The 27,464-nt window shown below is 45.5% G+C and overlaps 1 protein-coding gene across 1 annotated transcript in view; it reads right to left on the bottom strand.

Annotated features, from left to right (window-relative positions):
- The window catches only part of LOC147706150 (uncharacterized), a 62,452-nt gene extending 35,834 nt beyond the window's left edge, over positions 1-26,618 (bottom strand). The window contains exon 1 of the mRNA XM_086928415.1: positions 26,540-26,618. Within this exon, the coding sequence (XP_086784541.1) occupies positions 26,540-26,618 (79 nt within the window). The remainder of the gene's footprint in view (positions 1-26,539) is intronic.
- Positions 26,619-27,464: the final 846 nt, after the last annotated feature.

The raw sequence follows: 27,464 nt of genomic DNA, 5'->3' as shown, positions 1-27,464 counted from the left end.
GGATACGGAGTGTGTTGAAACAGCTGGAGGTGACTGCGTGACCTATCGGGTCATGGTGAGTGATGAGTCGAGTTCGATGCCGAGGTTTTTGGCGTGGTCTGAGAGGGTGGGTGGGCTTCCGAGGGCGGTCGGCCACCAGGTGTTGGCCCATGCCGAGGGGTGCTTCAGAGAACAAGGACTTCAATCTTCTCTTCATTGAGCTTCAGGCAGCTGTTGGTCATCCAGACTGCGACGTCTTGCATGGGAGCTGCAGAGTGGCCTTGGTACAGGAGGGTATGGATGTCATCAGTGCGGGTGAGTAGGGCAGTCTCGGTGCTGTGGTTGCTTTGGTATATGGACTGGGCCTCCAGGGTTCCTGGCACTGGTCACGGACTATCGCAGACCGCAGATTGAGGGTCAGAGGTCTTGCACACTGCTAGAATAGAAGAATAAAACAATGATATGGGCACACTGCAAGGAGAAAGAATAAAAACAATACCGGCACAACCAGATGGCAAGCGCAGCAACGAGCACCAGCGAGGTGCGCGAGGGTTGGCGTGGTTTCGAACGCTGCCTGGGTGGGATCAGAGGCAGAACATGGCACAGCAGAGCTGCTGGGGGGAGTAGATCTCAGACCGAGAACCAGAGGTCTTGCTCACGTTCCCCTGCAGCGGCCGCCATTAAGTAGGGGAGGGAGGGGCTTGCAGCTGGGAGGTGGGGGTGGTCAGGCAGGCAGGGGTTTCAGCGGGAACGGGGGACACGAACAGCAAACAGCACAACAAACGATAGGTGGGCACAGAAGCGGGTTACACAAAATGGGCAAATATGTCAGCACAACAATAAGAGGAAACTGCTAGGAGAAAAGCATAAAAACAACAATATGGGCACACTGCTAGGAGAAAAGAATAAGACAATGATATGGGCACACTGCGAGAACAGAAAAAAACAATAACGGCAAGACCAGCAACAGGTACCACTGAGGTGCATAAGGCACGTTGTGGTCTTGAACCCTGTCTGGGTGGGATCAGAGGCAGAGCACGGCACAGTGGAGCTGCTGGGGAGGAGCAAAGCTCAGCCCGAGTGTGGACAGAGTCCACTGTAACCCCAAAGGTAGGCAGAGGTAAAAGTAGTTAGCACCTTACTCTTTATTAGTGGTAGTGTGGGCAAGAAGTAAGGCTTTATCAGAAGGTAGTTCACACACTCAAAGACTGAACTCAGACCAATTTGTTTGTATAAAATACATTATTTTGTTATTTTAGTTCTAGAATCAAGCCAAGCCTGATACAGGTAAGTGAAAAAATACTTTGCAAAATCTTATTCAGGGATTTAAAATTGAATGCAGGTCCAAATGCAGTTGAACTGCTACTAAATCCTCCATCCAAATATTTATTTATATATATCCACTCATTCATCAATGCAAATTGCTATATATATAATGCATATTTAAATAAAGAAGCAAACCAAATTCACTGGATGATGTCATCAGTGATGTCATTTGAGATGTCATCAGTGATGTCACTGACCATGTCATGAATGATCTAATATGTGACATCATCAGCAGTGCATTGCGGGTGCACAAAATATAGTTAGTCCAACTAACTATATAGGAGCAATTTCAATGGTTTTGTATGAGTGAAATGTCCAGCAAACTATAACACCCCTAAAACTTTTTTTGAGTGAATTTCAAAGTTTTTTTAAAGCTAATTCCTAACTATATAAGGCCTGAAACCTATGGTTTTTTTCAGTGCATTTCAAAGGTTTTTTTAATGCTAATTCCTAACTATATAAGGCCTGAAACCTATGGTTTTTTAAGTTAATTTGCAAGGTTTTTTAAATGCTGATTCCTAACTATATAAGGGCTGAAACCTATGGTTTTTTAAGTGAATTTGCAAGGCTTTTTAAATGCTAATTCCTAACTATATAAGGCCTGAAACTTATGGTTTTTTAAGTGAATTTTCAAGGTTTTTTAAATGCTAATTCCTAACTATCTGGCGTGAAACCTATATTTTTTTTTAAAAACTTCAAAGGTTTTGTAAATGCAAATTCTATTAGCGAATAACGTTTTTATATGTTAATATCCTTCTGGTACCACCTGAGCAGCCATCTCATTTCTCAGTAGAACTGAGGCACAAGAGAGCTCAAAACAAGAGTGGAAAACGAAAAAAGGGGGCAGGGTAGAGACTCCGTGACCCCCTAGCCCTTCTCAGGTTGTCCCAGAAGGACCCCAAGGGCAAAATTATTATTTTTTTTGTTTTTTTTATAAAATCACAGGGTACGCGCACGGTACTCGCACGGTACACGTACGTACGCGCGCCTGTACGCGTACCGTGCGCGTACGCCGCGATTTTTTGATTTTTTTAGGTCTTTTTTGTCCTTAGGGGTCCTTCCGGGACCCCCTGAGAAGGGCTAGGGGGTTGGGGGGGTCTCTACCCCGACCCCTTTTCGTGTTTTCCACTCTTGTTTTGGGTTATCTTGTGCCTCAGTTCTCCTGATAAACAAGATGGCGGCCAACTCTTCCTGGTTTGGACAGTTTGGAATGTTGACAGTCGACTGCCAGCCAATCAGGATCGCGCTCACGCACGTAAGGGTACGCGCACGTACGTGTACGGTATGCGTACGGTACGCGTACGGTGCGCGGACCCGTAAGCTCATATAGTTATATATGTGTTTTTGAACCTAATTTTCATAAAAACCACTGGAGCAATTTTCACCAAACATAGCAAAGGCACATCTGCGTACCAGTCCCTATAATTTTGCAAAGTTTGGCGTTATTCGGTTCAGCGGTTCGGGCTGTAGACTTGTCAGACCGTCCTATGGAAATTAATGTGGGGAAAACACGTTTTGGGACCCCCCTTTTTTCTCAGCCCCCACTTCACGAATCCCCCTGAAACTTTCAGGGAAGGAGTGGAACGGAGCGAGACCATTTTAAGGAAAATTACAGGCAGATTCCTCTACCGGCACCTAAGTTATTCCCAATAGAATGTTGCGGATTTCCTATGGTAGCCAATCCTAACTATATATACCTTCTGGCTATCGCCAGTAGGTAATATATATATATATATATATATATATATATATATATATATATATATATATATATATATATATATATATATATACATATATATATATATATATATATATATGTAACAATGCAGCTCCTCCTCGAATCTCTTGGCGTCTCAGGCACAGCCTCGCACACCAGCAAACAAGGGAGACGGACCACAACGAATCAGCATAAGTGAGTTTATTAGTTCACAGAGATCAGCTACGCATTTCTGGCAAGTTATGCCCTTGATCACGCTGCAACATGAACAATAGACGGAATGCTTTTTTTATGCAGTGTTAAGGAAACACCCCCTCACAATGACGTCATGCATCATGTGATAAATGAACAGTGAAAGAATACTACCACTGAAAGCTAATGCAATATAAACAGCACATATACCTGGATAAATCCATAAAATTGCGCAAGTTGATTTCAAAGGTATTGATGGTATATGTGTATACAACTACATCATAAAGGTCAAAAGAAATTAACTGTATAAATACAGAAACAGCAACATAAAATACCATAGACATATACAATGTGCCGATTGATACAGCCTTATTGTAGTGAGCCTGTAATAATTCATAGGCTATAGAATATGTGCAAATCTAGCTTAAAAACAATGGTAGATAATAAAGTGCTAAGTGAGAGTAAAATGTGTGCAAAAAGTGTGAGAGAAAAAGTGCAATAAAATTCATCAAAGAAGAGATAAAAACATCATGATATAACAAACTTCTCAGATCCCTGAGATCAGTAGATTGCATATCATCCATGAGTATAAATCATCTCTTAACAATAAATAGTATAAGAATATCAAAAATGCGTTAAAAACCCAATAAATACACCTAAATCGTAATAGAATAATATATGTACATATACAATAAAATATAAACATATATACATAAGAATCAAAAATGTGATACATAATCATGACTTAATCCCATCAATAAATAAGCAGTCGATATATATATATATTACTTATAGTTCAAATATATACACTCCTTATATTTATGCTTAAAATGTATATAGGTCATTACATATATAGCATAAGTATTTGACTAAATGCTTACAGACCTTTATTTAGTATGATCACTTATATCACAACATATAAATATGATTGTACAGAAAGTATGTGTAAAAGTTAAATATGCAATATATTACTTTAAAAAGTCATTTATACATAAATCAATATAATTAAATATAAAAAAATAATACTAATTAATTAACAAAAAAGATAAAGCAAGCAAAAGATTATATGTGTATAATATATATTTATATATATAAAGTTGATACTTAGAGGAATGAAAATAAATTATTAACTATTTTTTGTTAAATAGTATATACATACATATATGTATAACCATGTCATTAAATCCATATATAAGTAGATCAATACATCAATAACATATATGATGATTAGTGTATGATTATGAATTTACTTTCCTATAATACGATCATAATGTGTAAATCATATATATACGTGCTCGGCAGAAAGATATAAAAAATAATATTATATAAAATTTAATCAAAACTTTAATTTACAGCCAAAGCGAAAATCCTGAGTTGAAAAATATTTACCCATGCATGTACTTATGGGACTTTATCCAGAACAATTTTATATTGCCTGATTTTTTCTATATCATTTTAAAATATCTAGGTATGCATACCTTTTTGGTGTGGTCATGCATCTACATATTAACATATGTTCCTCCCACTGCAGAGGGGAAAAAATGTAACTCATTTCCCTTTGATACTTCGATTATTCAAGATGCATACTTTCCACCGCGTTACACACAATATCGGCCCCCATCACACGATCTCCCGGTGGGGAGACGATATCACACGGTGGCACGAAAACCAGCTGAGAAACACAGTAAATAGTGGCTTTCCATGTCCTTTTCCAAGGCTTTGAACTGCTGACGTCCATTGAGGGGTGTGAAAACACCCCATGACATTGGCACCAGCCTCAGCCCCCTCCTAACTCACGGTGAGGTTCTTCTGCAAGTTGGCAGTCATGAAGATGGCAGATAAATTATCTCCAGGTGGGAGGCTCAGACTATGAGCACTGGGAGGAAAATAAGGGGATAGTATGTGGCGTAACGCTCTGAGCTGCCAAGTTTTGAGCTGGGGAGCCAGGTTTCAGTGTCAGTGTTGGCCCAACAACCTGTGATTCTGGACAAATCACTCAGGGGCAGATTTATGATGCCCTTGTGCCGCAATTGCGTCACTTTATTTGACGCAACTGCGGCGCAAACAATGCGCCCTATTTACAACGTGACGCATCTAGGAGATGCATCACGTTGCAAACCCCTGCGCCATAAGGAGGCGTTCCTGCGCAGGGGGGGGCGTTCCTGCACAGGAACGCCTCCTGAAAGTGGCTGAGTGAAATCTATGAGATTTCACTCAGTCACTTTCAGGCCAATGCTCAGGGCCGTTTCTAGGTGTTGTGCCGCCCTAGGCGAGAATTAAAAAATGCCGCCCCCTCCCTTTTTCTACCATCACTCTCTCACCATTGCCTTTGTAACGTTTGGTCTTTGAGTGTCCTCCATATATTGCAGTATTATACCGCTATGTTTACTGTGTACGCTTTTGTAACCTGCACACATGTCACTTTTTCCTCCTGTAATGCACCGTTTGCTACCTATTGTATTTTGTTGGCTCACGATTGTCACTTTTGCGGCCTCATTCAATGTAACGTTTGCTTTTGTAATTTGTTCACTTGTAATGTTCTCATGTATCAGTTCTGTTCCTATTGTGAAGCGCTCTGACACCTTCGGGTAAAGTCCGCCCTATATAAAAACGCATTAATAAGGTAAGGGGTCCTCTGCTCTTAAGTTCTGCACTGTGCACACTCTCTTCGTGCTTCCTTGACCCTCCCTCCCGTGTTCTACTACTCCTCCAGGCTCCTCCAGGCTCTAGCCTCGCTCACATGCAGGGACTTGGAGATCATAGATTCATTCCATCATCACCTCACGTCCTCAGTCACAGGCCTCACAGGCCGGAGGCCTGGACATGGGGCCGCCACCAACGTCATCTTATCTACTCTCAGATGTTTTTAGCCTGCCTGGCCTGCTGCAGCAAACAGACCCGCCCCGCCCATGCCACCACCATCAAACCGTCCTCACTCGGACACAGGGCGTCACCTCATCACCCCTAAGCATGGGCGAATTTTGCGGATCTCGCGTTCGCGAATTTTGCGGATTTGCGAACTCGCAATCCGCAAAATCCGCGAATTCTTGCGAATTTGCGGATTTTTTTTTTTTGTGTTCGCAAGGATTTCTGCCAGTTCGCGAGGGTTTCGTACCAGTTCGCAATTGCGAACTTACATTTCGTCGCGCAACGGTCGCGAATTATGTTGTTTCTACGTCTGGTTCATCATCACAGGTTCCCAGCACCCTCTGTTTCACCACTGCAACCCTCTGTTACATCAATGCCACCCTCTGGTTCATCATTACTGTAGATTATGGGGGGGAAAAGCAAGCACACCATCCCTGCTTCAACTCAGATGAATTAATTTGGGGTTAGTTTATTAATGTGTCACTGTTTTAAAATTCCAGTCTGGCACCTGCTTCCTTATCTGTAATTTTGCTTTCTGTTGCAGTGCATTTTTTTTCCCCAGGACCTTCTTTGTGGCCTACTTGTAGCTATTGTATGAGCCTGCTGTGAGGGTCAGAGCAGGGTCATACAATTGTTGCAACTAGCAACTGAATTCTGGAGGGGCCCCAGTCAGGAAGCACTACCGGGAATTGTTACTAATGATGAGTTTGAACTCTTGCCCCTGCCGAGTGCTTTCACTTTTGAAAAACTCGTTTTTCTGCTATTTCGCGGGGTGCGCGGGGTGCGAACACGCGCAAGATCGGATTCGGAAGCCGCAAATTCATGCGAATATGCAATTTGTTTTTTTTGCGGCGTGTTAGTTGGCAAGGTTTTGTGCGTTTTTGCGAGCCGCTCGTAGCGCAAGACGCGAAGTTACCCTCGCGGTCGTTCAAGGGCGCAGCCATCTTGTTTGCCTGACGTATTTCCGTTTCCGGGCGCGAAGTGTAATCTCGCAAAGTCCGCGGCTTGCCAGTACAGTCTCGCGCGTGTTCGCAAGGAAAATCTCGCGCGAACTTACCCGCGCGGTCGTGAACGGGCGCGGCCATCTTGTTTCTCATTCATTGCTATGGTTCTGGGCATGGTCTTTGTATCCTCTGTCAATCTCTGCCATCCTTTGCTTGTTTGAAGTTTTTTTTTATCTATTTTACTTATTATCTATCCCTCTATTTTTCTAGCCCTATATTTTTGTGTTTACTGCTACTTTTGGTTAATTTTAAACTACTTTTGTAAACTCTTTTCTTTTCTTCTCTTCCCTATTCTATTTTCTTTATTCCTTTCCGCCCAGACCATGGTGAAGGGAGCCGGGAAGCATCCCGAGAAGGGGAAGGGTCCCGCACCCCGTGTCCGGCTCCCGTGCGGGCGTTTGAGGGGGGAGCTAGTGATGCCACGGGAGATCTTTACCCCGGAGGAGGTGGCCCAACTCATTTTTTATGTTCAGCGCCGCCTCCCCAGGACCATCATGGGAGGCGGCAAGATCAGTGCCGGGTACGGGGCCCGGGAGCGCCGGAAGCGGTGGGAGAAGGTGTGCCAGGCCATTTACCACCACTCTCGGGTCTGGCGCACCTACAACCAGGCCACCCACCGCTGGACGGATGTCCTGACCCGTGAGCGAGATCTGCTCGACCTCCTTGGCCTTGAGATCCCCGGGCTTGGTGAGTAGTAGTAGCTATGTCTTTACTACTATGTTTTCTCCTGCTGTGTTATTATATTGCAAATTTTTGTTTTTTACCAAGAGCAATAATGCTGCTCATTACATTGTAGGTACATTTTATTTCAAAATCTTCTGTGCATTTCAGGTACACTGCTCTCCTTCTCAGTAGTGTTGCTACTATGCTTATTTGTTTTAGATTTTGTGTTCATTTCATTGGCCTGTGAAATTATGTATGAGTGTAGTTGAAAGAACTGCGCAATGCTACACACTAAGGTTCAGATTTTTAATTAATTTAATTAATAGTTTGAGTATTTTAATGACTGGTGAATGTAGTAGGAAACTTTAGTGTTGTCGCTGATCTTCAATCACGATGGACTTTGGCTGTCACTTTGCGTGCTGCGGACTGCTGCCTGCCAATCCTAGGCAAACCTTTTTAGTACTTTGTTTAGTGAGTTACATAGGGTAGTTTCCAATTCGACGGTCCGCAAATCAAGCAATACTAAAGTAATGACGTAGTCGCCCACATGAGATTGGTCAATAATATATCCCGTGGAGTCGTTCCCTATTTGCTATTTCGCAAAAATATTTTGTTACTTTGTTAGTTCTTTTTTAAATGTTTGATTTGGTTGAGAAATAAATATCATCCATGTTTTCTGTTTTTCTTTCTTTCATGTTGTACATCAGCTTCCCCCAGGGGCAAGAGGAGGACACAGGAGGAGGAGGAGGGTGCTGTTGTCGATGCAGGCCAGGACCGGGCAGTCGAGGGCTCCTTTGCTGGCCCCAGTAAGTTTTAATTTTAATATAGAGTACTTATTTTTTCCTAGCGTTCCTCATTCGATTTTTTCTAAATCGTCTTTGATCTTCTTGTAGACAGGATCTAAATTCTTATCCCTATGACTCCGTGTGGTATTACTAGATTATTCTTATTAGTCTGTCTGTGTAGCTAACTAAGATTGCACATTTGGCATTTCCATTGGACTCCCATTCTAGTCAGCAATAGCTCTATGCACTGAGTGTAGTCCTCTGGGATTGTCCATAATGTCTTTTCAAGTATTCTAAATGTTTATGCTTTGACCATTGCCAACAATAAAAAGGTGAATGACCACCACCAAGAAATAATAAGATACTACTTTACTTTTGGTTTGGATAGGACAATCCATTCTACTACTGTTGCAGGGACAAATCTGCACAAACAGAACTATGGACACTAAATAATGCATCGCTTAGCTTATCAATTATAATAGGTGCTGTAACTGTTAGACTTTCCACATACCTCAGTGATAACAGACTTTGTAGTTGAACCCCCAATCTCCTTACTGACTAGATAGTGTGGCAGAGTCATTTAGCTCCCAAAGTCACCGATGGCAGAGGCACGGACTCATGCTTGCAAAAATTCGAAAACCTTTAGCTCATCCACTCTAGTCTGGAGGACCAAAAACCACAGAGTCTATTTAAGTTTAAAAGCTTTATTAAAAGTAAACACATTTATTAAATTCAAGTTTGTCATAAAAGTGAACGTGTAACTGAAAATGGAAAAGTGCTTAGTGCTGACGATTAATTGGACACATTTCTTGTGGTCGAGCCGAGCTCTCACCTGGTTTGAACTTGATCCTGCTCGTGTTCTTAGAAGTCAAGGTTCTGTCTGTTAGGAGAAAAAGTGGTGCGTGTTAAAAAGTAAAAAGCAAACATTCATCAGTTGTGCCAAAAAGTGCAGCAAGACAACAGCCTTCCCTGGAAAAAGGGACATTTTTACTCTAGAGTACACAGTCAAAAATTATTAAATTGTACACTTTTTTCACATTTCTTTCTTCCTCCTAGACCAAATATTATATAGTAGTGAGTGGTGTATTCTAACATTATTAAATGTACTTTGTAGGTGGAACATCTGGAGACGGGGCCAGCGCGGAGGTGGTGGCATTGGACGAGGAGGACAACTCTGGGGAGGAGGCGGTGCAAGTGCCGGAAAAGGACATGCCTGTGAGGGTTCACACGGTGGTGGCGGGCAGAGGTAAGCTATACATTCCTTAGTCATTGAGATTGAAGACTGCAGAGTGTGCTTTCTGCACGGGTGTATTATAAAAAAAGCAGGTAGTAGCCTCCTCTAAATGTACTTCGACTTAGCTGTGAAGTTTTTGGCGAGAAGAATCCCAATCAGATCTGAGGTGAACTTGATGGATGGGATGAACGAAAAGCGAAAGAAGGGTGTAAGTAAGTGTGGAAGCACGAGAAATGTATTGATGACTGGCAAAGAAGAATGATATGTGTTTGCTTGGTCCCCGAGGTGGCTGGGAAGGTAAGAAAATGGTATGGTGCATGGCTGGGTGAATGATGAAGCAAGGATGGGTGGAAGGAGAACAGCCTGGGTGGGTGAGACAGAAACTGTATGTGTGCAATATACTTTGAATGGATGGATGCCTGGATCATTCATGGTACTATCTGACTCTTAGATAGCATATGTGAATCTAGAGAGAGTAGACGGTCACTGGATGAACTAAGTGTTACTTTGAAGAGCATGTAACACCGCACCCGCACGTCCGTTCCAGTGTAGGAAAGGCAAGGAAAAGAAGTTGTAACGTTGTCCAAAGACTACCATGAATAGTAGCAGTAGTTTGTATTGCAACTGCAAGCACAGCATATATCCAGTTATTACGGTGGGCACTCCCTACCTCCCTTAATAACTTTAGTTTAGTAGTAGTACGTCATTCATGTGTGGGGGTATCACTGTTCACTCAATAATAAGCAAAGCACCTAAAGTCATCCCATATGTCATCAAATACATCCCATGTGAAGTGATAGATAATCAGATAATTTAGCTTCTTCATTTTCCTTTTCTAATACTCATTTGCACTGTAGGGTGAAAGCTAAATTAATTAAGCAGTAGCCCTTTTAACAGAGTATTCTCAGTGCCACCCGTAATAGAAAAGTAAGAGCTTCACCACCTGCATGAACTGGACCGGTACAGTAACGCAAGTCTGTCTCACTCACCATGGTGTGCGGCTGTTTTTCTCGGGTGCAAGTTCACTGCGCTGGCATTATGCCGGCTTGCATAAGATAACGTACCAATTTTCCTAAACAAGAGAGAAGAAGAAGAATAAGAGTGGTGTACTGTCATAGTCGACTGTAATAGAAGTCCATAGTGCTCGTAGAATTTGTTCCTTAAACTCCCACTAATGTTAGAGCAAGGATGAAGAAGTCGGAGGTTACATAGATACTGTCCTCAATAGTTATGCACTGTGCTTTCAATTTGCTACTTGTACTGTGACAACTTTCTGCTCAATCATTTTGTGTTAATCTTAAGGAGCATTGGTTACAGACTATGTCTTTCTTTTTTCATGTAGTTGCTCCTTCCAAATCCAAGACACCATCAAGGAGGAAGGAGCTGGCTCGAATGGCCCGGCAACGGAGGCTGGATGCCACTGTTGCTGAATATCGGCGGCTGGTGGCCCTGGAGGAGGAGGAGACGCAGTCTGGAACAACAACAACGTCCACTGGGACAGCTGCCTCCTCCTCCGTGCGGGCTGCCAGCCAGCGCAGTGCTCCAGCGGTACGGAGCCGGGCTACCAAAGCCAAACGCCACCGCCCAGCAGCAAAGAAAGCAGCTGCCCCTCACAGGATTTGCAAGGCACACCGGCGCCGCTTATCCCTCAGACTGTCCTACCTGGAGCAGGAGGTCCATAATTATAAGAACGTGGTGGAGGGCCTCCGCTTCGAACTTGCCACCCTCCGCAAGGAGCATGATGCCCTGGCTGCTAATTCCAACAGCACCCTGCCATAGTGTCCCTTGCCCCTTTTTTAGAGACTTTTGGGGGGTGGGAATTGGGAGTTGTGATTTTTGGGGACTTTTGAAGGACAATCGTTGGGGTTAGGGAGGGTCTTGCGGGAGATTCTTTTGTTAGGGCTATAAAAATATACTTTTTGAAACTTTATCTGACCATACCTGTTTTTTACTGCTTTTGAGTCTGGTGGGTGGGGGTTTAACATAACAGTAAGTTTGTTTTCCTGAATAGTCCTAGGACTTTAGTAGTACTACCGTCAATCAAATCTCTCGTCTCTCCTAATACTCCATTATACTACCTCCAACCAAACGCCTATCTTACCTGTAATTTCTGTTTGCAAGTAGGGCTAGGCCCAGGGCTGGCTCCACGGGAAACAGCAAATAAGGTTGGCAATCCTGGGCGGATAAAATTTCCTCATAGCGGTGGTACTAGTGGTGTGACACAGTGGCAGTTGCTTGCCTATGAAAAAAAGAAAATGAAATCTGGTTTGTCCTCCTGAGCAATACAAAGGTACAATACAGAATATAGCAGGTGACAGAAGTACACTAGAACAGTGCCACGTTGTAGCCTAACAAATGTTAAAGTATAACTAATTCGGTTGAAGTTCTTTGACATTAGCCATGGGTCTTTGTCAAGCAGAGTAAGAATATATCCTCGGATTTCTTCACCAGCCTGTTGCTATCACCTTATCCTCCCCAGCAAGTGTGTGGATTTATTGCTGTAATTTAGTCACACATCAATCAAAACCACACAGCCCGGGGGGAGAGGGTTAGGGTTTGAAAAATGGATGGGTACGGGGGTTTTTGGGAAAGGTTTTGGGAGACAAGAAAAAGTAGCACAGCATGGACGAACAATTGTGAACATAAACAAATCTTTGGGTACAAACCTATCCATCAATCTTTGAAAGTGCATACACTACTGTAACTGCATGCATGTCAGTTAAAAGTAAGTAGTACTTTCGACAACTGTGGAAGAAAGAATGCGACAGTACAGGGCGTGGGTGGAAATATTGATAACTATATTCAACATAAGGTCTCTGTAGCCAGATACCTGAGAGCCTTGCTGGTCACTATAAATCCATTCACAACAACACTCAATGGGGTTGGTCTGGAAGGTGTCAGGTTTACTCCCCGTGATCCAGTCGATGCAAATATGGTTCCACCTCCAAATGTCACCAACACCCAGAAGTGTAAACACAGGGTGTTCGAGGCATTAGGCGGGGGAGAAAAATAACAAACTAAAATAAAAAATGTGGGATGGGTAAAGGTAGGGTCAGCAGGGAAAGGATACCTGTAACAGAAGACAAGACAGGCATCAGTGAAGTGCTGTCCTAACATACAAGGGTACTCTCATATAGTCTCACTAAATAGTCTGCAAGTCTCCCGCCTACTCATGGGAAATGTAGTTTCATAGTACGGTAGGCGCTTAGGGGCTGCGTAACCTGACAGAAGGTATAGTAGATAGAAAAGGAGAAATTGCTTTTTTTCTAGGTGTCCCCTCACTCACCAGGGTTGCCCCTTGGTGACATGCTTCATCATTGGGGCCATCCCAGTCCTCTACGGCCTGGGGCGTGCTGCGACTTGCGAATTACGTAGGAGCACTTACAAATGACTATGTGTGGTGCAGATGTGATAGTGGAGTGGACTAAGTGATGTGTTAAGGGATCAATGTAGAAGCAGAGAGAGAGCCAAGAAATGCAGTCACAGTCAGAGAAAAAGGCAAGGGATACTGTATCTATGTGGTTGTAGTGGTCCTGTTGGAAGTGGTAAGTAAGTTGCCCGCAGAAAAAAAATCCTCCTATTAGCGGCACTCCTCCATTGCAGCCGACGCTTCGTCCATCGATGTTGGTCACCAGAAGACACCCTGTCCACTGCCTGCCTGATGCTGAATTGTGGCTCGCTACTGTGAAGCCTGACTCCATCCTTTTTTCCCCATTGCAGAGACTGAAACCCGGCCTGTAATTATTCAACGAAAAACAGGAAGTGATATAATATTACAACACCACTGATAAATAAATATAAGGTATGTAGGCTGTGGAGTGCAAAAAGTCACAATTTGTTTTTCCTAGTAGACAGTACAATGTTTTCGAAAGTGCGTACTCTGAGTCACCTTTTGAAGGATAAATAAGTATGGGCAAATTAATGTATCGGATCTTGCCCCTCAAGCTAGGTGTACTTGAAACTGTGTTTTAGAACAAAATTAGATCTTCCTAGCAGTGCTCCCACCCAGACCCTTACTAAAGCCAGTCGCAAAAATGTAGAAGACCCCCAATCAAATCTCAAAAAACGAGGCCTAGCAGAAAACTGGTGACAAAACTTACTTTGAAAGTAAAAGTAGGCCGAAGTACCCTAATTACCCATTACCCACCGTGGATTGCATTCAAACCACTTGCAAGCAACCAAGCAAAAGTAGCCATAGCCAGCATCGCTCCAAGACTCGAAATCCCCCCCACTCAAACACATGCAATAGAAATACTGCTAACCCTAACGAACCCTAAGTTAAGAATAGTGGCAAAGGCTTTCTTTAACTATGCCAAATCCCCCCTTTCCCACCATGGATTTTCTTTAAATGACTTGCAACCAAAATTACACATTCTCACGAGTGCTCTAAGACCCCAGAACTCAGTTTGAAAAATCTAGAACACCCCGAAACACATGCAATCCTGCTGCTAGGGCTAACCCTAACGAACGCTAAGTTACAAAAAGTGCCAAAACTAAAGGCTTTTCCGCGCGGATTTTGTCCCAACCACTTCTACCCGGTATTAGACCTTCCCAGGAATGCCCCAAGACCCGGCAACCCACCCGCCAAGAAGCGTAACACCCCCAAACAGGCCAAAAGCAAAATCTCATACTTGCAATATTTCTGGGCCTTCGGTCCAAACGCGCTGCGTAGCTAGGCCATAAGTCGGGGTTGGCACGACGGATTTCCTGAAAAGCAAATGCAATCAAGATTAGAGTGTCCCAGCAGTGCTCCCAGACCACGAAACTCACCCGCAAACAGACGGAACCCCCCCTAAGAGCACCTCAAAGGCAAGCAAGTCATCAAAAACACAAAAAAAATTCCGCCTGGGATTTGGTCCAAAACACTTTTATCCGGTATTAGAGCTTCCCAGCAATGGCCCCAGAGCCGTCAACCCAGGAGAAAACGAGTAGAAGACCCCCAAACAGCCAAAGAGCAAAAGTACAAAAATGGGGACTTAGTCACTTTTTCACAAATTTCCCAAATCACTCTGCGCGCGCTCTGCAGCTAGGCCCTAAGTCCCCTCTGCCACCATGGATTTGCTTCAAACCTCTTGCAAAGTAAAGTATATATAGCCAGCAGTGCTCCCAGACCACGAAACTCACCCACAAACACCAGGAAGCCCGCCAAACAGGCCCCCGAAAACGCTACATAGAGCAAAATGTCAGAAATAGCCAAAAAAAAAATCGGCCTGGATTTTGTCCCAACCACTTCTACCCGGTATTAGACCTTCCCAGGAATGCCCCAAGACCCGGCAACCCACCCGCCAAGAAGCGTAACACCCCCAAACAGGCCAAAAGCAAAATCTCATACTTGCAATATTTCTGGGCCTTCGGTCCAAACGCGCTGCGTAGCTAGGCCATAAGTCGGGGTTGGCACGACGGATTTCCTGAAAAGCAAATGCAATCAAGATTAGAGTGTCCCAGCAGTGCTCCCAGACCACGAAACTCACCCACAAACACCAGGAAGCCCCCCAAACAGGCCCCCGAAAACGCTACATAGAGCAAAATGTCAGAAATAGCCCCAAAAAAAAAATCGGCCTGGATTTTGTCCCAACCACTTCTACCCGGTATTAGACCTTCCCAGGAATGCCCCAAGACCCGGCAACCCACCCGCCAAGAAGCATAACACCCCCAAACAGGCCAGAAGCAAAATCTCATACTTGCAATATTTCTGGGCCTTCGGTCCAAACGCGCTGCGTAGCTAGGCCATAAGTCGGGGTTGGCACGACGGATTTCCTGAAAAGCAAATGCAATCAAGATTAGAGTGTCCCAGCAGTGCTCCCAGACCACGAAACTCACCCGCAAACACCAGGAAGCCCCCCAAACAGGCCCCCGAAAACGCTACATAGAGCAAAATGTCAGAAATAGCCAAAAAAAAAATCGGCCTGGATTTTGTCCCAACCACTTCTACCCGGTATTAGACCTTCCCAGGAATGCCCCAAGACCCGGCAACCCACCCGCCAAGAAGCATAACACCCCCAAACAGGCCAAAAGCAAAATCTCATACTTGCAATATTTCTGGGCCTTCGGTCCAAACGCGCTGCGTAGCTAGGCCATAAGTCGGGGTTGGCACGACGGATTTCCTGAAAAGCAAATGCAATCAAGATTAGAGTGTCCCAGCAGTGCTCCCAGACCACGAAACTCACCCGCAAACAGACGGAACCCCCCCTAAGAGCACCTCAAAGGCAAGCAAGTCATCAAAAACACAAAAAAAATTCCGCCTGGGATTTGGTCCAAAACACTTTTATCCGGTATTAGAGCTTCCCAGCAATGGCCCCAGAGCCGTCAACCCAGGAGAAAACGAGTAGAAGACCCCCAAACAGCCAAAGAGCAAAAGTACAAAAATGGGGACTTAGTCACTTTTTCACAAATTTCCCAAATCACTCCGCGCGCGCTCTGCAGCTAGGCCCTAAGTCCCCTCTGCCACCATGGATTTGCTTCAAACCTCTTGCAAAGTAAAGTATATATAGCCAGCAGTGCTCCCAGACCACGAAACTCACCCACAAACACCAGGAAGCCCCCCAAACAGGCCCCCGAAAACGCTACATAGAGCAAAATGTCAGAAATAGCCAAAAAAAAAATCGGCCTGGATTTTGTCCCAACCACTTCTACCCGGTATTAGACCTTCCCAGGAATGCCCCAAGACCCGGCAACCCACCCGCCAAGAAGCGTAACACCCCCAAACAGGCCAAAAGCAAAATCTCATACTTGCAATATTTCTGGGCCTTCGGTCCAAACGCGCTGCGTAGCTAGGCCATAAGTCGGGGTTGGCACGACGGATTTCCTGAAAAGCAAATGCAATCAAGATTAGAGTGTCCCAGCAGTGCTCCCAGACCACGAAACTCACCCACAAACACCAGGAAGCCCCCCAAACAGGCCCCCGAAAACGCTACATAGAGCAAAATGTCAGAAATAGCCCAAAAAAAAAAATCGGCCTGGATTTTGTCCCAACCACTTCTACCCGGTATTAGACCTTCCCAGGAATGCCCCAAGACCCGGCAACCCACCCGCCAAGAAGCATAACACCCCCAAACAGGCCAAAAGCAAAATCTCATACTTGCAATATTTCTGGGCCTTCGGTCCAAACGCGCTGCGTAGCTAGGCCATAAGTCGGGGTTGGCACGACGGATTTCCTGAAAAGCAAATGCAATCAAGATTAGAGTGTCCCAGCAATGCTCTCAGACCACGAAACTCACCCACAAACAGACGGAACCCCCCCTAAGAGCACCTCAAAGGCAAGCAAGTCATCAAAAACACAAAAAATTTTACGCCTCGGATTTGGTCCAAACCACTTTTAGTGCTTCCCAGCAATGGCCCCAGACCCGTCAACTCACCTGCAAAGAGGTAGAACAACACCCCCACAAGTGCTGAGTCTTTCTTCATTGGGCGTAAACCAGCCCTCTGCTTTGATGGAAATAGGAGTCTGGAGGAGGAGGATAGAGGAGCATGTTCTTCTGAACTTGTGAACCTGAGGAATGCAGACTGCGGCACCTTCAAATAAATTAGCAAACAAGTGAAGACAGTTCTGCTGATGGGCTTGTTTTTGTGATTATCTGATTAAAGTTTGAATTATATTAACTGTGCACAACAAAGAAAGACAGACACACAGGAATAAAAGTGAATAAGGATGAAAAAGAAAGTTATTGATTCGTTGTCTCATTTTCAGGGCTCGAAGTCGGTATCACGGTCCAGGAATAAGAATAAGGCTTCGTCATCATACTCTGCGAATTCAGCCAGGGTGAGGTCAGTGCCACCTGACAGAGTAGAAATTCCCTCATCTATGTTGCTGGCCACCTCCTCTTCATCCGGCACGCTCTCTCGTACTCTTATATCTGGTGGTATGAGGTGCTGATTCATCTTGATCATTGTTAACCTCTCCACATTTTTGGGCGAGAGGCGGCTCCGTTTGGGAGTTACAATCCCACCAGCCGCACTGAAAACCCGTTCAGAAGACACACTTGCGAGTGGGCAAGACAAGTAGTTTATAGCCAGGTTGGTGAGCTGTGGCCACAATTCTTTTTTCCCATGCCAATACGCCAATGGGTCAGAATTAACATAGACCTCTGTGGAGTCATTCAGATAGTCCTTCACCATCGACTCAAGGTCCTCCTCCAAGGTTCCTCCACTTTGCGTAGCTCTTGCTGTGCCTCTGACCTTTTGAGAACCAAACCCACGCAGAGCTAGCCAATCCTCTTCAGCCTCCAATGTTTCTGTTGTCTTTCGTGCAGATGATCCGGTTGCCGGTGTCTTTAACGGCTGAGAGGTCACTTGTGCCACAGCCACAGGTGCAGAAGTGGATTGTTTTGACTGGGGATGGCCTGCTGATGTACTGCCATTTCCTTCAATTTCCAGCCGTTCTGTTTCAAACTTCTTGGCTGACAAGGCTAGCCAACGTTTGTACTTTGTAACATCTTCATCACCAAAAGGAAAGAATGCTCTGCCTGCCAGCGCCTTTTTGTAGCGTGGATCCAGAATAGTAGCACAAATGTAATGCTGTTCTGAGTGGATCTTTTTAAGACGTTCATCACCTTGTAGGAGCTCTAATAATTGCTCAGCCAGAAGCAAAGAGTCTTTCTTTTTGTCATCTTTTCGAAACACAGAACACACCTCCTTCAGTTGGTCCTCCAGCATGTACAACAATGGGATAGCTTTTCCCAAATTAGAGTCCTCCTTGCTGACTGCACGCGTGAAGACCTCAAAAGGACGAAGCATGCGTGTTAGGCTTTCAACTATGTTCCATTGCGGCCCACCCATCCTCAGCTCCTCTATACCCTCTTTCAAGAAATATTGATCGAGTTGCGTATACTGCTCATACAGACGCTCAAGCATGTAGAAGGTTGAGTTCCAACGTGTTACCACCTCCTGGATGAGTGCTTTCACTGGCATTTGACATTGATATAGCATGCTCCTCAGCTGCTTCCGGGCCTTAAAAGAATGCCTGAAATGCTTGCAAATTTTTCGGCAGTTCTCCAATACACTGTACGCTGCACTGCGTTTATTACCCAAGAATTTTTAGACAACCAGGTTTATACAGTGCGCCAAACACGGCACTCTGAAATAGTAACCGTCCCTCATGGCCTTAACTATATTGGAGCCATTGTCCGTGGAAACATAACCAACCTTGCGTTTTAGTGGGGACAGACAGTTAAGGACCTTTGTGTTAAAGACATACAAAATGTTTTCTGCTGTGTGACGTTTCTCCAAACCAAACATGGCTAGTGTTGCATGTTTCCGAGCACCTTTAAAAACAATGTTAGTGTCAACACCTGAGTTTAGCTTTGCTTTAGCCCCTGAAAAAGAGACCCAGTGTGCAGTGATGCACATGTAATCAGCGCCTGCGCCACTGGTCCACATGTCTGTTGTCAGATGTATAGTGTGAACAGCACTCTTCTGCAAAGCTGCCCCAATCACCTTCAGAACATCTTCATGTAGTGCTGGAACCGCAACTCGGGCAAAATAGAACCGGCTAGGAACCTTCCATTTAGGGCAGAGCGCTGTCACTAATTCTAGAAAACCAACCCCTTCTACAAAAGAAAAAGGGAGAAGGTCCAGAGCTAGCATTTTAGCCAGCTTAGTGTTATACAGACGGGTCATTGGGTGGTTGCGTTCATATTGCGCTTCTGTAAACAACATCTTTTTAATGTTGCCCTGGACCAATGATTTACGGGATGATGATGATCTCTTCGACCCAGTTACGCTCGCTGATGAACTTTTCCGCATTGATGTCTCACTCTCTCCCACACTCTTAGTGTGGCTCCCATGGGGTGTGCTGCTGACATGGGAACTGGGTGTAAGTGAAGTGTTTGAATCGTCTTCTTCTACCTCCTCGTCATCAGCAGATGACAAATCAACGTTTTCATTACGTGCAATTCCGGCTTTCTTGACCGCCTCTAGGTGCGGAAACCATTCGACAGCGTGCCTTCTCTCAAGATGACCTCTCTGGCCTCCGGTACCATAGTTAGAACCAAGCTTACCACGACTAAATCGAAGCTTACAAAGGCTACAAATGGCTACGTTTTCCTTTTTTGGGCAAACACTAAAGAAGTCCCAAACTGGAGACTTGAAATGTCTTCGGGGGCCGGAGGAGGCGGCGATACTGGTGGTGGTGGTCCTGCTGCTAATGACAGATGAAGTGGAGGATGTGGATTGCCGAACTTCAGTACGTTTTGCACTTTCACCACCACGAATTGAGGTCGAGGACGAGGTGGGTACCTTCTTGCGAAGAAATATGGAAGCGGTAGGTTTTGGTGTACTACTTAACTCCAAATCTAATGATTCCATTTCCATTGCCTCCTCGCCGACATCATCATCACGCTCAGCAGCTTCTCGGGATAGGGTCAAAATGTCTCTTTGCTGCATGCCCGGTGGGGCTGCAGTGACCTTTGTGATGACTGGCTCGTCGTCATCGTGAGAGGCTTCATCACCAGCAGTATCTGTCACTTCTTGTTGAGCCTCATCACACTCCATAGGTTTGAGTTTTTGGACGACCTTCCTTTTACGCTTAGGTACCGGTGTCAGATCATGGTGTGCCTCTGCCTCACTGTCAGACCGCAGTTGTGGTTCCCAAGACAGATCACTTGCACCAGAACGAGGTGGGCTTGAAGAAGATGTAGACACCCCCCTTGATCTTTTCCTTGCTAGGGATGTGGAAGACAATGAATGATCATCAGGAGGAGTGGCTTCCAATGATACCTCAGCTTCAATGTCGATTTCCAAATGTGCCCCTACTTCGGGAGGAACAACTATTGTGGGCACTTGTGAACCTCCATGCACCTTTGCTTGCGCATCTCCTTTTGCTGCCTCTCCTTCCACATGTACTTGGGCGTGTACTTGCACATGGTGTTGTTGTTGCGGCTGTGGTTGTTCAACACTTGTCAGATGAGTTACAACAACCTGTGTTGATTCAGGGACATTGCTGCTACTTTCTTGCGATGAGCCAACATCACTGGTCGATGGTGATTGGAGAAGTACACTGACTGCCTCTGAAGCACTCAAGGGCTTTGACTTAAGTTGGCGTGGTGGTGGAGGCACTGAACCCAATGGAGCAGGGGTGCTGCTCTCAGGTTGGTCCCCAGCAGATCCTGCTGCTGCAGGCGTACTTTTTTTTTTGCTCCCAAAAAAAGTGGCGGGTGGCACACCAGCCTCCTTGGTAACTTGCTTCTTCTGCTCCTTACTAGCAACTTTCTTGCTAGAGGAGCTACGGAGAACTTTCTTTGGGGGCGGGGCCATCTTCTTCAGAGCAGGTCAGACAGCAGGCCGCAGTTGCACGAATTGTAGAGTTGTCTGAGGCCAGACGTGACGTCGCGTGACGTTATGCTGCACACACACACCGCTGCAGGACTTCTTCCTGGCACTGGTGGTTCTCTTGAGTCTTGTGCACCTAAAAAAAATGGAAGACAGAGGAACATCAGTTCAGTTATAGAGCACAAAAAAATCGAAAAACACTGCAAAATCAGCACAATCCCAATCCATCCATGCCCTCCATAATGTTTAAATTCAAGACAACCCACAGAAAGACTAGGCCCATGCAAGACTCACTACCCCTGGGCATAAATAAAGGTTGAAAAGTAGGCAAAATGGTTGGAGGCCTAACAACAAAGCCTGCATTCAAAATGGCCACTTGCCTGCCAGCACATGGCCAGTGCCTGTAGCTGCACTCAAAATGGCCACCAGCCACATGGCATGTCCCTCCCCATGAACACACCCAAAAATCGAAAAACACTGCAAAATCAGCACAATCCCATTCAATCCATGGCCTCCATGATGTTTAAATTCAAGACAACCCACAGAAATACTAGGCCCATGCAAGACTCACTACCCCTGGGCATAAATAAAGGTTGAAAAGTAGGCAAAATGGTTGGAGGCCTAACAACAAAGCCTGCATTCAAAATGGCCACTTGCCTGCCAGCACATGGCCAGTGCCTGTAGCTGCACTCAAAATGGCCACCAGCCACATGGCATGTCCCTCCCCATGAACACCCCCAAAAATCGAAAAACACTGCAAAATCAGCACAATCCCATTCCATCCATGGCCTCCATGATGTTTAAATTCAAGACAGCCCACAGAAAGACTAGGCCCATGCTAGACTCAAATACCCCTGGTGAAAAGGCCACAAGTACAGGCCCAAAAATCGAAAAACACTGCAAAATCAGCACAATCCTATTCCATCCATGGCCTCCATGATGTTTAAATTCAAGACAGCCCACAGAAAGACTAGGCCCATGCTAGACTCAAATACCCCTGGTGAAAAGGCCACAAGTACAGGCCCAAAAATCGAAAAACACTGCAAAATCAGCACAATCCCATTCAATCCATGGCCTCCATGATGTTTAAATTCAAGACAACCCACAGAAATACTAGGCCCATGCAAGACTCACTACCCCTGGGCATAAATAAAGGTTGAAAAGTAGGCAAAATGGTTGGAGGCCTAACAACAAAGCCTGCATTCAAAATGGCCACTTGCCTGCCAGCACATGGCCAGTGCCTGTAGCTGCACTCAAAATGGCCACCAGCCACATGGCATGTCCCTCCCCATGAACACCCCCAAAAATCGAAAAACACTGCAAAATCAGCACAATCCCATTCAATCCATGGCCTCCATGATGTTTAAATTCAAGACAACCCACAGAAAGACTAGGCCCATGCTAGACTCAAATACCCCTGGTGAAAAGGCCACAAGTAGCTGCCCAAAAATCGAAAAACACTGCAAAATCAGCACAATCCTATTCCATCCATGGCCTCCATGATGTTTAAATTCAAGACAGCCCACAGAAAGACTAGGCCCATGCTAGACTCAAATACCCCTGGTGAAAAGGCCACAAGTACAGGCCCAAAAATCGAAAAACACTGCAAAATCAGCACAATCCTATTCCATCCATGGCCTCCATGATGTTTAAATTCAAGACAGCCCACAGAAAGACTAGGCCCATGCTAGACTCAAATACCCCTGGTGAAAAGGCCACAAGTACAGGCCCAAAAATCGAAAAACACTGCAAAATCAGCACAATCCTATTCCATCCATGGCCTCCATGATGTTTAAATTCAAGACAGCCCACAGAAAGACTAGGCCCATGCTAGACTCAAATACCCCTGGTGAAAAGGCCACAAGTACAGGCCCAAAAATCGAAAAACACTGCAAAATCAGCACAATCCCATTCAATCCATGGCCTCCATGATGTTTAAATTCAAGACAACCCACAGAAATACTAGGCCCATGCAAGACTCACTACCCCTGGGCATAAATAAAGGTTGAAAAGTAGGCAAAATGGTTGGAGGCCTAACAACAAAGCCTGCATTCAAAATGGCCACTTGCCTGCCAGCACATGGCCAGTGCCTGTAGCTGCACTCAAAATGGCCACCAGCCACATGGCATGTCCCTCCCCATGAACACCCCCAAAAATCGAAAAACACTGCAAAATCAGCACAATCCCATTCAATCCATGGCCTCCATGATGTTTAAATTCAAGACAACCCACAGAAAGACTAGGCCCATGCTAGACTCAAATACCCCTGGTGAAAAGGCCACAAGTACAGGCCCAAAAATCGAAAAACACTGCAAAATCAGCACAATCCTATTCCATCCATGGCCTCCATGATTTTTAAATTCAAGACAGCCCACAGAAAGACTAGGCCCATGCTAGACTCAAATACCCCTGGTGAAAAGGCCACAAGTACAGGCCCAAAAATCGAAAAACACTGCAAAATCAGCACAATCCCATTCAATCCATGGCCTCCATGATGTTTAAATTCAAGACAACCCACAGAAATACTAGGCCCATGCAAGACTCACTACCCCTGGGCATAAATAAAGGTTGAAAAGTAGGCAAAATGGTTGGAGGCCTAACAACAAAGCCTGCATTCAAAATGGCCACTTGCCTGCCAGCACATGGCCAGTGCCTGTAGCTGCACTCAAAATGGCCACCAGCCACATGGCATGTCCCTCCCCATGAACACCCCCAAAAATCGAAAAACACTGCAAAATCAGCACAATCCCATTCCATCCATGGCCTCCATGATGTTTAAATTCAAGACAGCCCACAGAAAGACTAGGCCCATGCTAGACTCAAATACCCCTGGTGAAAAGGCCACAAGTACAGGCCCAAAAATCGAAAAACACTGCAAAATCAGCACAATCCCATTCCATCCATGGCCTCCATGATGTTTAAATTCAAGACAGCCCACAGAAAGACTAGGCCCATGCACCACTCACTACCCCTGGTCAAGGCCCCAACAACAGGTCAAAAATCGAAAAACACAAAATTTTACAAAAAAAAAAAATCGAAAAACACAGAAAAATCAGCACAATCCCAATTCATCTATGGCCTCCATGATGTTTAAGTTCAAGACAACCCACAGAAAGAATCAGTCCACCCACCACTGAGTACCCCTGGGCAAAAGGCCCCAAAACAGCCCAAAAATCGAAAATCCCAAAATTTTAGTTGCAGCAACTGTAATGCCCCAAACAAACTTACTTGTAAAATTTCTAATCCAACAGTGATCCAAACAAAGTCAAAAAGGCCTCAAATCCAAAGATCCAGCAGCATCCACAAAAAGTAATCCTTCCAGGTCCACATCCAAATGAAAAGTGACCAGGAGATGGACAAAGCACTGGGAGGAGCCTGCTGAACAGGAACAGGAAGTTGAAGACTATGGGGCACTTCCTTCCTCCCACCCCCCTGCCCCCTCCCCAAAATGGACTCCTCGCTAAAAAAGTGCAGGCAAATGTCAAACTAAGGAGTTATTCACATAAAAATCATCATTTCTAGAAGGTTTATGCTGCTTGCTGGTGGATTTCTTGTGCAGAATTGCAAATTTATATTTTCGCTCGCCGCATCTCAAATCTCGCAATTGCGAAGTACCGCGAGACGTGATCTCGCCGTACTCGCGTTGACAAACTATCGCTGGCAAGCCGCGATGACGTAATCGCGCTCGCCAATTCCCGCGGGATCACACAGCAAGATCCAAAATGGCGCAGCACTCGCAAACTATCGAAAAAAACAACTCGGCAAACGATGATAAACGCCGCGCGCCGCAAAAATTGTATCACCAACGCCGCGCGCCGCCAAAAAAATCCGCTCTGTGCGAATTTGCGGATTTTGCGGGAAATCCGCAAATCTCGCGGATTGCGGATTTCCCGAAAATCCGCAAAATCCGCGAGCGGAACGGATTTTCCGCCCACGCTTAATCACCCCTCACAGTGCTGCCTGCTACCCAGCTCCTGCTCACTCAGTGACAGTGTTTTTTGCGCCACTCTCCAGCGACCATGAGGACGGGCTGGGTCCGCAGTCGGAGTGGAGTAGATAACAGATAATGATTCACCCGCCAGCCTCCGCCTCATTTACAACAAATGTAGGCCAGAGTGATGAACGTCTTAAAATCCTTTGTCATCAACACTAATGTTGATGCCAATTTATGGAAAGTTACCAAAGAATCAGAAACAGCTCTCCAGCGCTCTGTGCACCGTACACAATTCAAGAAAAGCTGCAGCTGCTAAAAGTGAAAACGACATTATTTTACACATTATTCTGTTGGGAAGTCGTAAAATGGAAGCTGCTCCTCGTTTCCGCATTAATTAAATGTATCCGTCTGTAATGCAAATGGTGCTCATGTAAAGCGCTCTGATACCTTCGGATCAAGTTCTCTCTATATTAAATTGTGGGATATATTTGTTTTTATCTATAATGTGCATACGAAGAGTAAGGTGCAACAGCCACTTTCTCGTACTTGCCAAAGGCATCTAAAAGATCAGAATTCAAAAGGATTCCCTCCCTCCAGATAATATCGACTTGTAATTTTGCTAGTGCTTTGTGCACCATATGTGCAGTTTCTATGCTTTGTAAATAGCATGCATTACCGGTATGACACACCAACATCAGAAGAATGGTGTGGGGACCCACACTTACACTAATGTGTCTCGCACCCCGCTCTACACACATGCCATTAATCTGGGTGCTGCGGCGCTCGGCAGCCTCTGCTAAACGCGAAACAAGCAATTGCAAACAGACAGTCAGCAGGTGCGCTTCACTTGCACAGTGCACTCCAGACTCCACTGCATGATTACAACAAAATGCCGCCCTCATCATTTTGCCGCCCTAGGCGGCCGCCTAGTCCTGCCTAATGGCAGAAACGGCCCTGCCAATGCTGCGTTAAAACCCTGCGCCTGCTTGAAGCAGGCGTAGGTCTTGATGCAGCATTGTGTAGATGGGGCACCCCCCGAGCCTTGCTGGAGCTGCGTCGTGCTTGCGGCGCAATTCCAGCAATGCGCCACATTTCCGGCACAGATGCGTCACGCATCTGTGCCGTTTTTGCACCATGATGCGCCGCATTATAAATGCGGCGCACCATGGGTGGCGGAGCTGTGGCGCACTGTGGCGCACGTTAACTGGCGCATCCTTGGGGATGCGCCAGTTAACATAAATCTGCCCCTCAATCCTCCTGTGCTTAAAACCGAAAAAATGTATGTCCTTGTTTAATGTAACTGGTACTCAGATAAAGCGCTCTTATACCGTCGAGTCGACTTCGCGCTGCATAAAACTGCAAAGCTGACCCTTCAATTAAGAGAGGCTTTCCGAGTTATGCCGTCACCCCAGTACAGATACCACCTTGTCTCACAGAGACTCTCCTCCCGCTTACAGTCACTGCCCGTCAGACTCCGACAGTCTCCTCGGCCTCCCCTCACCCACCTGGAAGTCTCAAAAGGTAATGGGCTCTGACACGTCAGCAATGAGGCTTTGAGGCAGTACTCACCTCCCCGTGCCGCGTGGAGCACGCAGAGGGCGAGGGCCGCTGCCAGCAGCAAGAAGGATGCGCCGCACCCTGGCTTCATGGTGACGCTGTGACCCGTTTGACTGCAGGCCTCACCGAGTCTGGGCTTTTATACCCTGAAGCTGAGCTCGCGCTGCGTGCGAACCAGCGGAAAGACGCAGCTGAATAACAATTCATCGGACGTTCACCTGTCAGGCACGGGGACATTTCCTATTTCGCGATGTAGCATTCAACTCTGACAACGAATCGCACATTTTTAATTATCTTTTTGTTGGCCTTTCCACTTCCCGCATGCCTCAAGAAGCTGAAAATGACCACACTGTGCAATGGCCGCCTTGTCCTCTAAAAGTAGAAATATTCTTTTTCCAGAATGCAGGATTTTTCTGGGAAACCTCAGGATGCTGGTACCCGAGGCCCTGCTGGGGTAGGTAGACCTGAACTAGAAGCCAAGACCGGAGCTACAGTAGGTCTGCAGGAGGCAGTTGCCTTGAGCGCCCTGCTATGGCCCCAGATGGCACATAATTGCTGATGCCAGGGGAGAAGGAGCAGACAAAGCAGCAACAACACATCTTTCTTTACTGGGATGCAAATGCCTTTTTCCTAAAGCTGCTAAATGCCCACCCAAACCCACCTAACCACACTCACGCGCACACCAAGGACAGCAATAGTTAAGTTGCAAGTTTTATTAAACACATTATGACAAGACTTAAATGCAAAACTTTAAAATAAAAAAATCACAATTCTTTAACTTGTCTGTTATTAAAGTATGATAATTGGCGACACATTTTTTAAGCTCTTTCAAAATAAATGTCGAACCTGGTCTGACATGATGAGCATAGATTATATCTGAAACTATTTTAATTACAAAGTCAAAACCCCCTAGACCATGGCTTTCTGGTTTTGTCTC

This window comes from Lissotriton vulgaris, chromosome 7 (assembly GCF_964263255.1).
Source record: "Lissotriton vulgaris chromosome 7, aLisVul1.2, whole genome shotgun sequence".
Taxonomy (NCBI): Eukaryota; Metazoa; Chordata; class Amphibia; order Caudata; family Salamandridae; genus Lissotriton; species Lissotriton vulgaris.
Note: the sequence above shows the minus strand (reverse complement) of the source record. Positions and strands in the feature narration are given on the sequence as shown.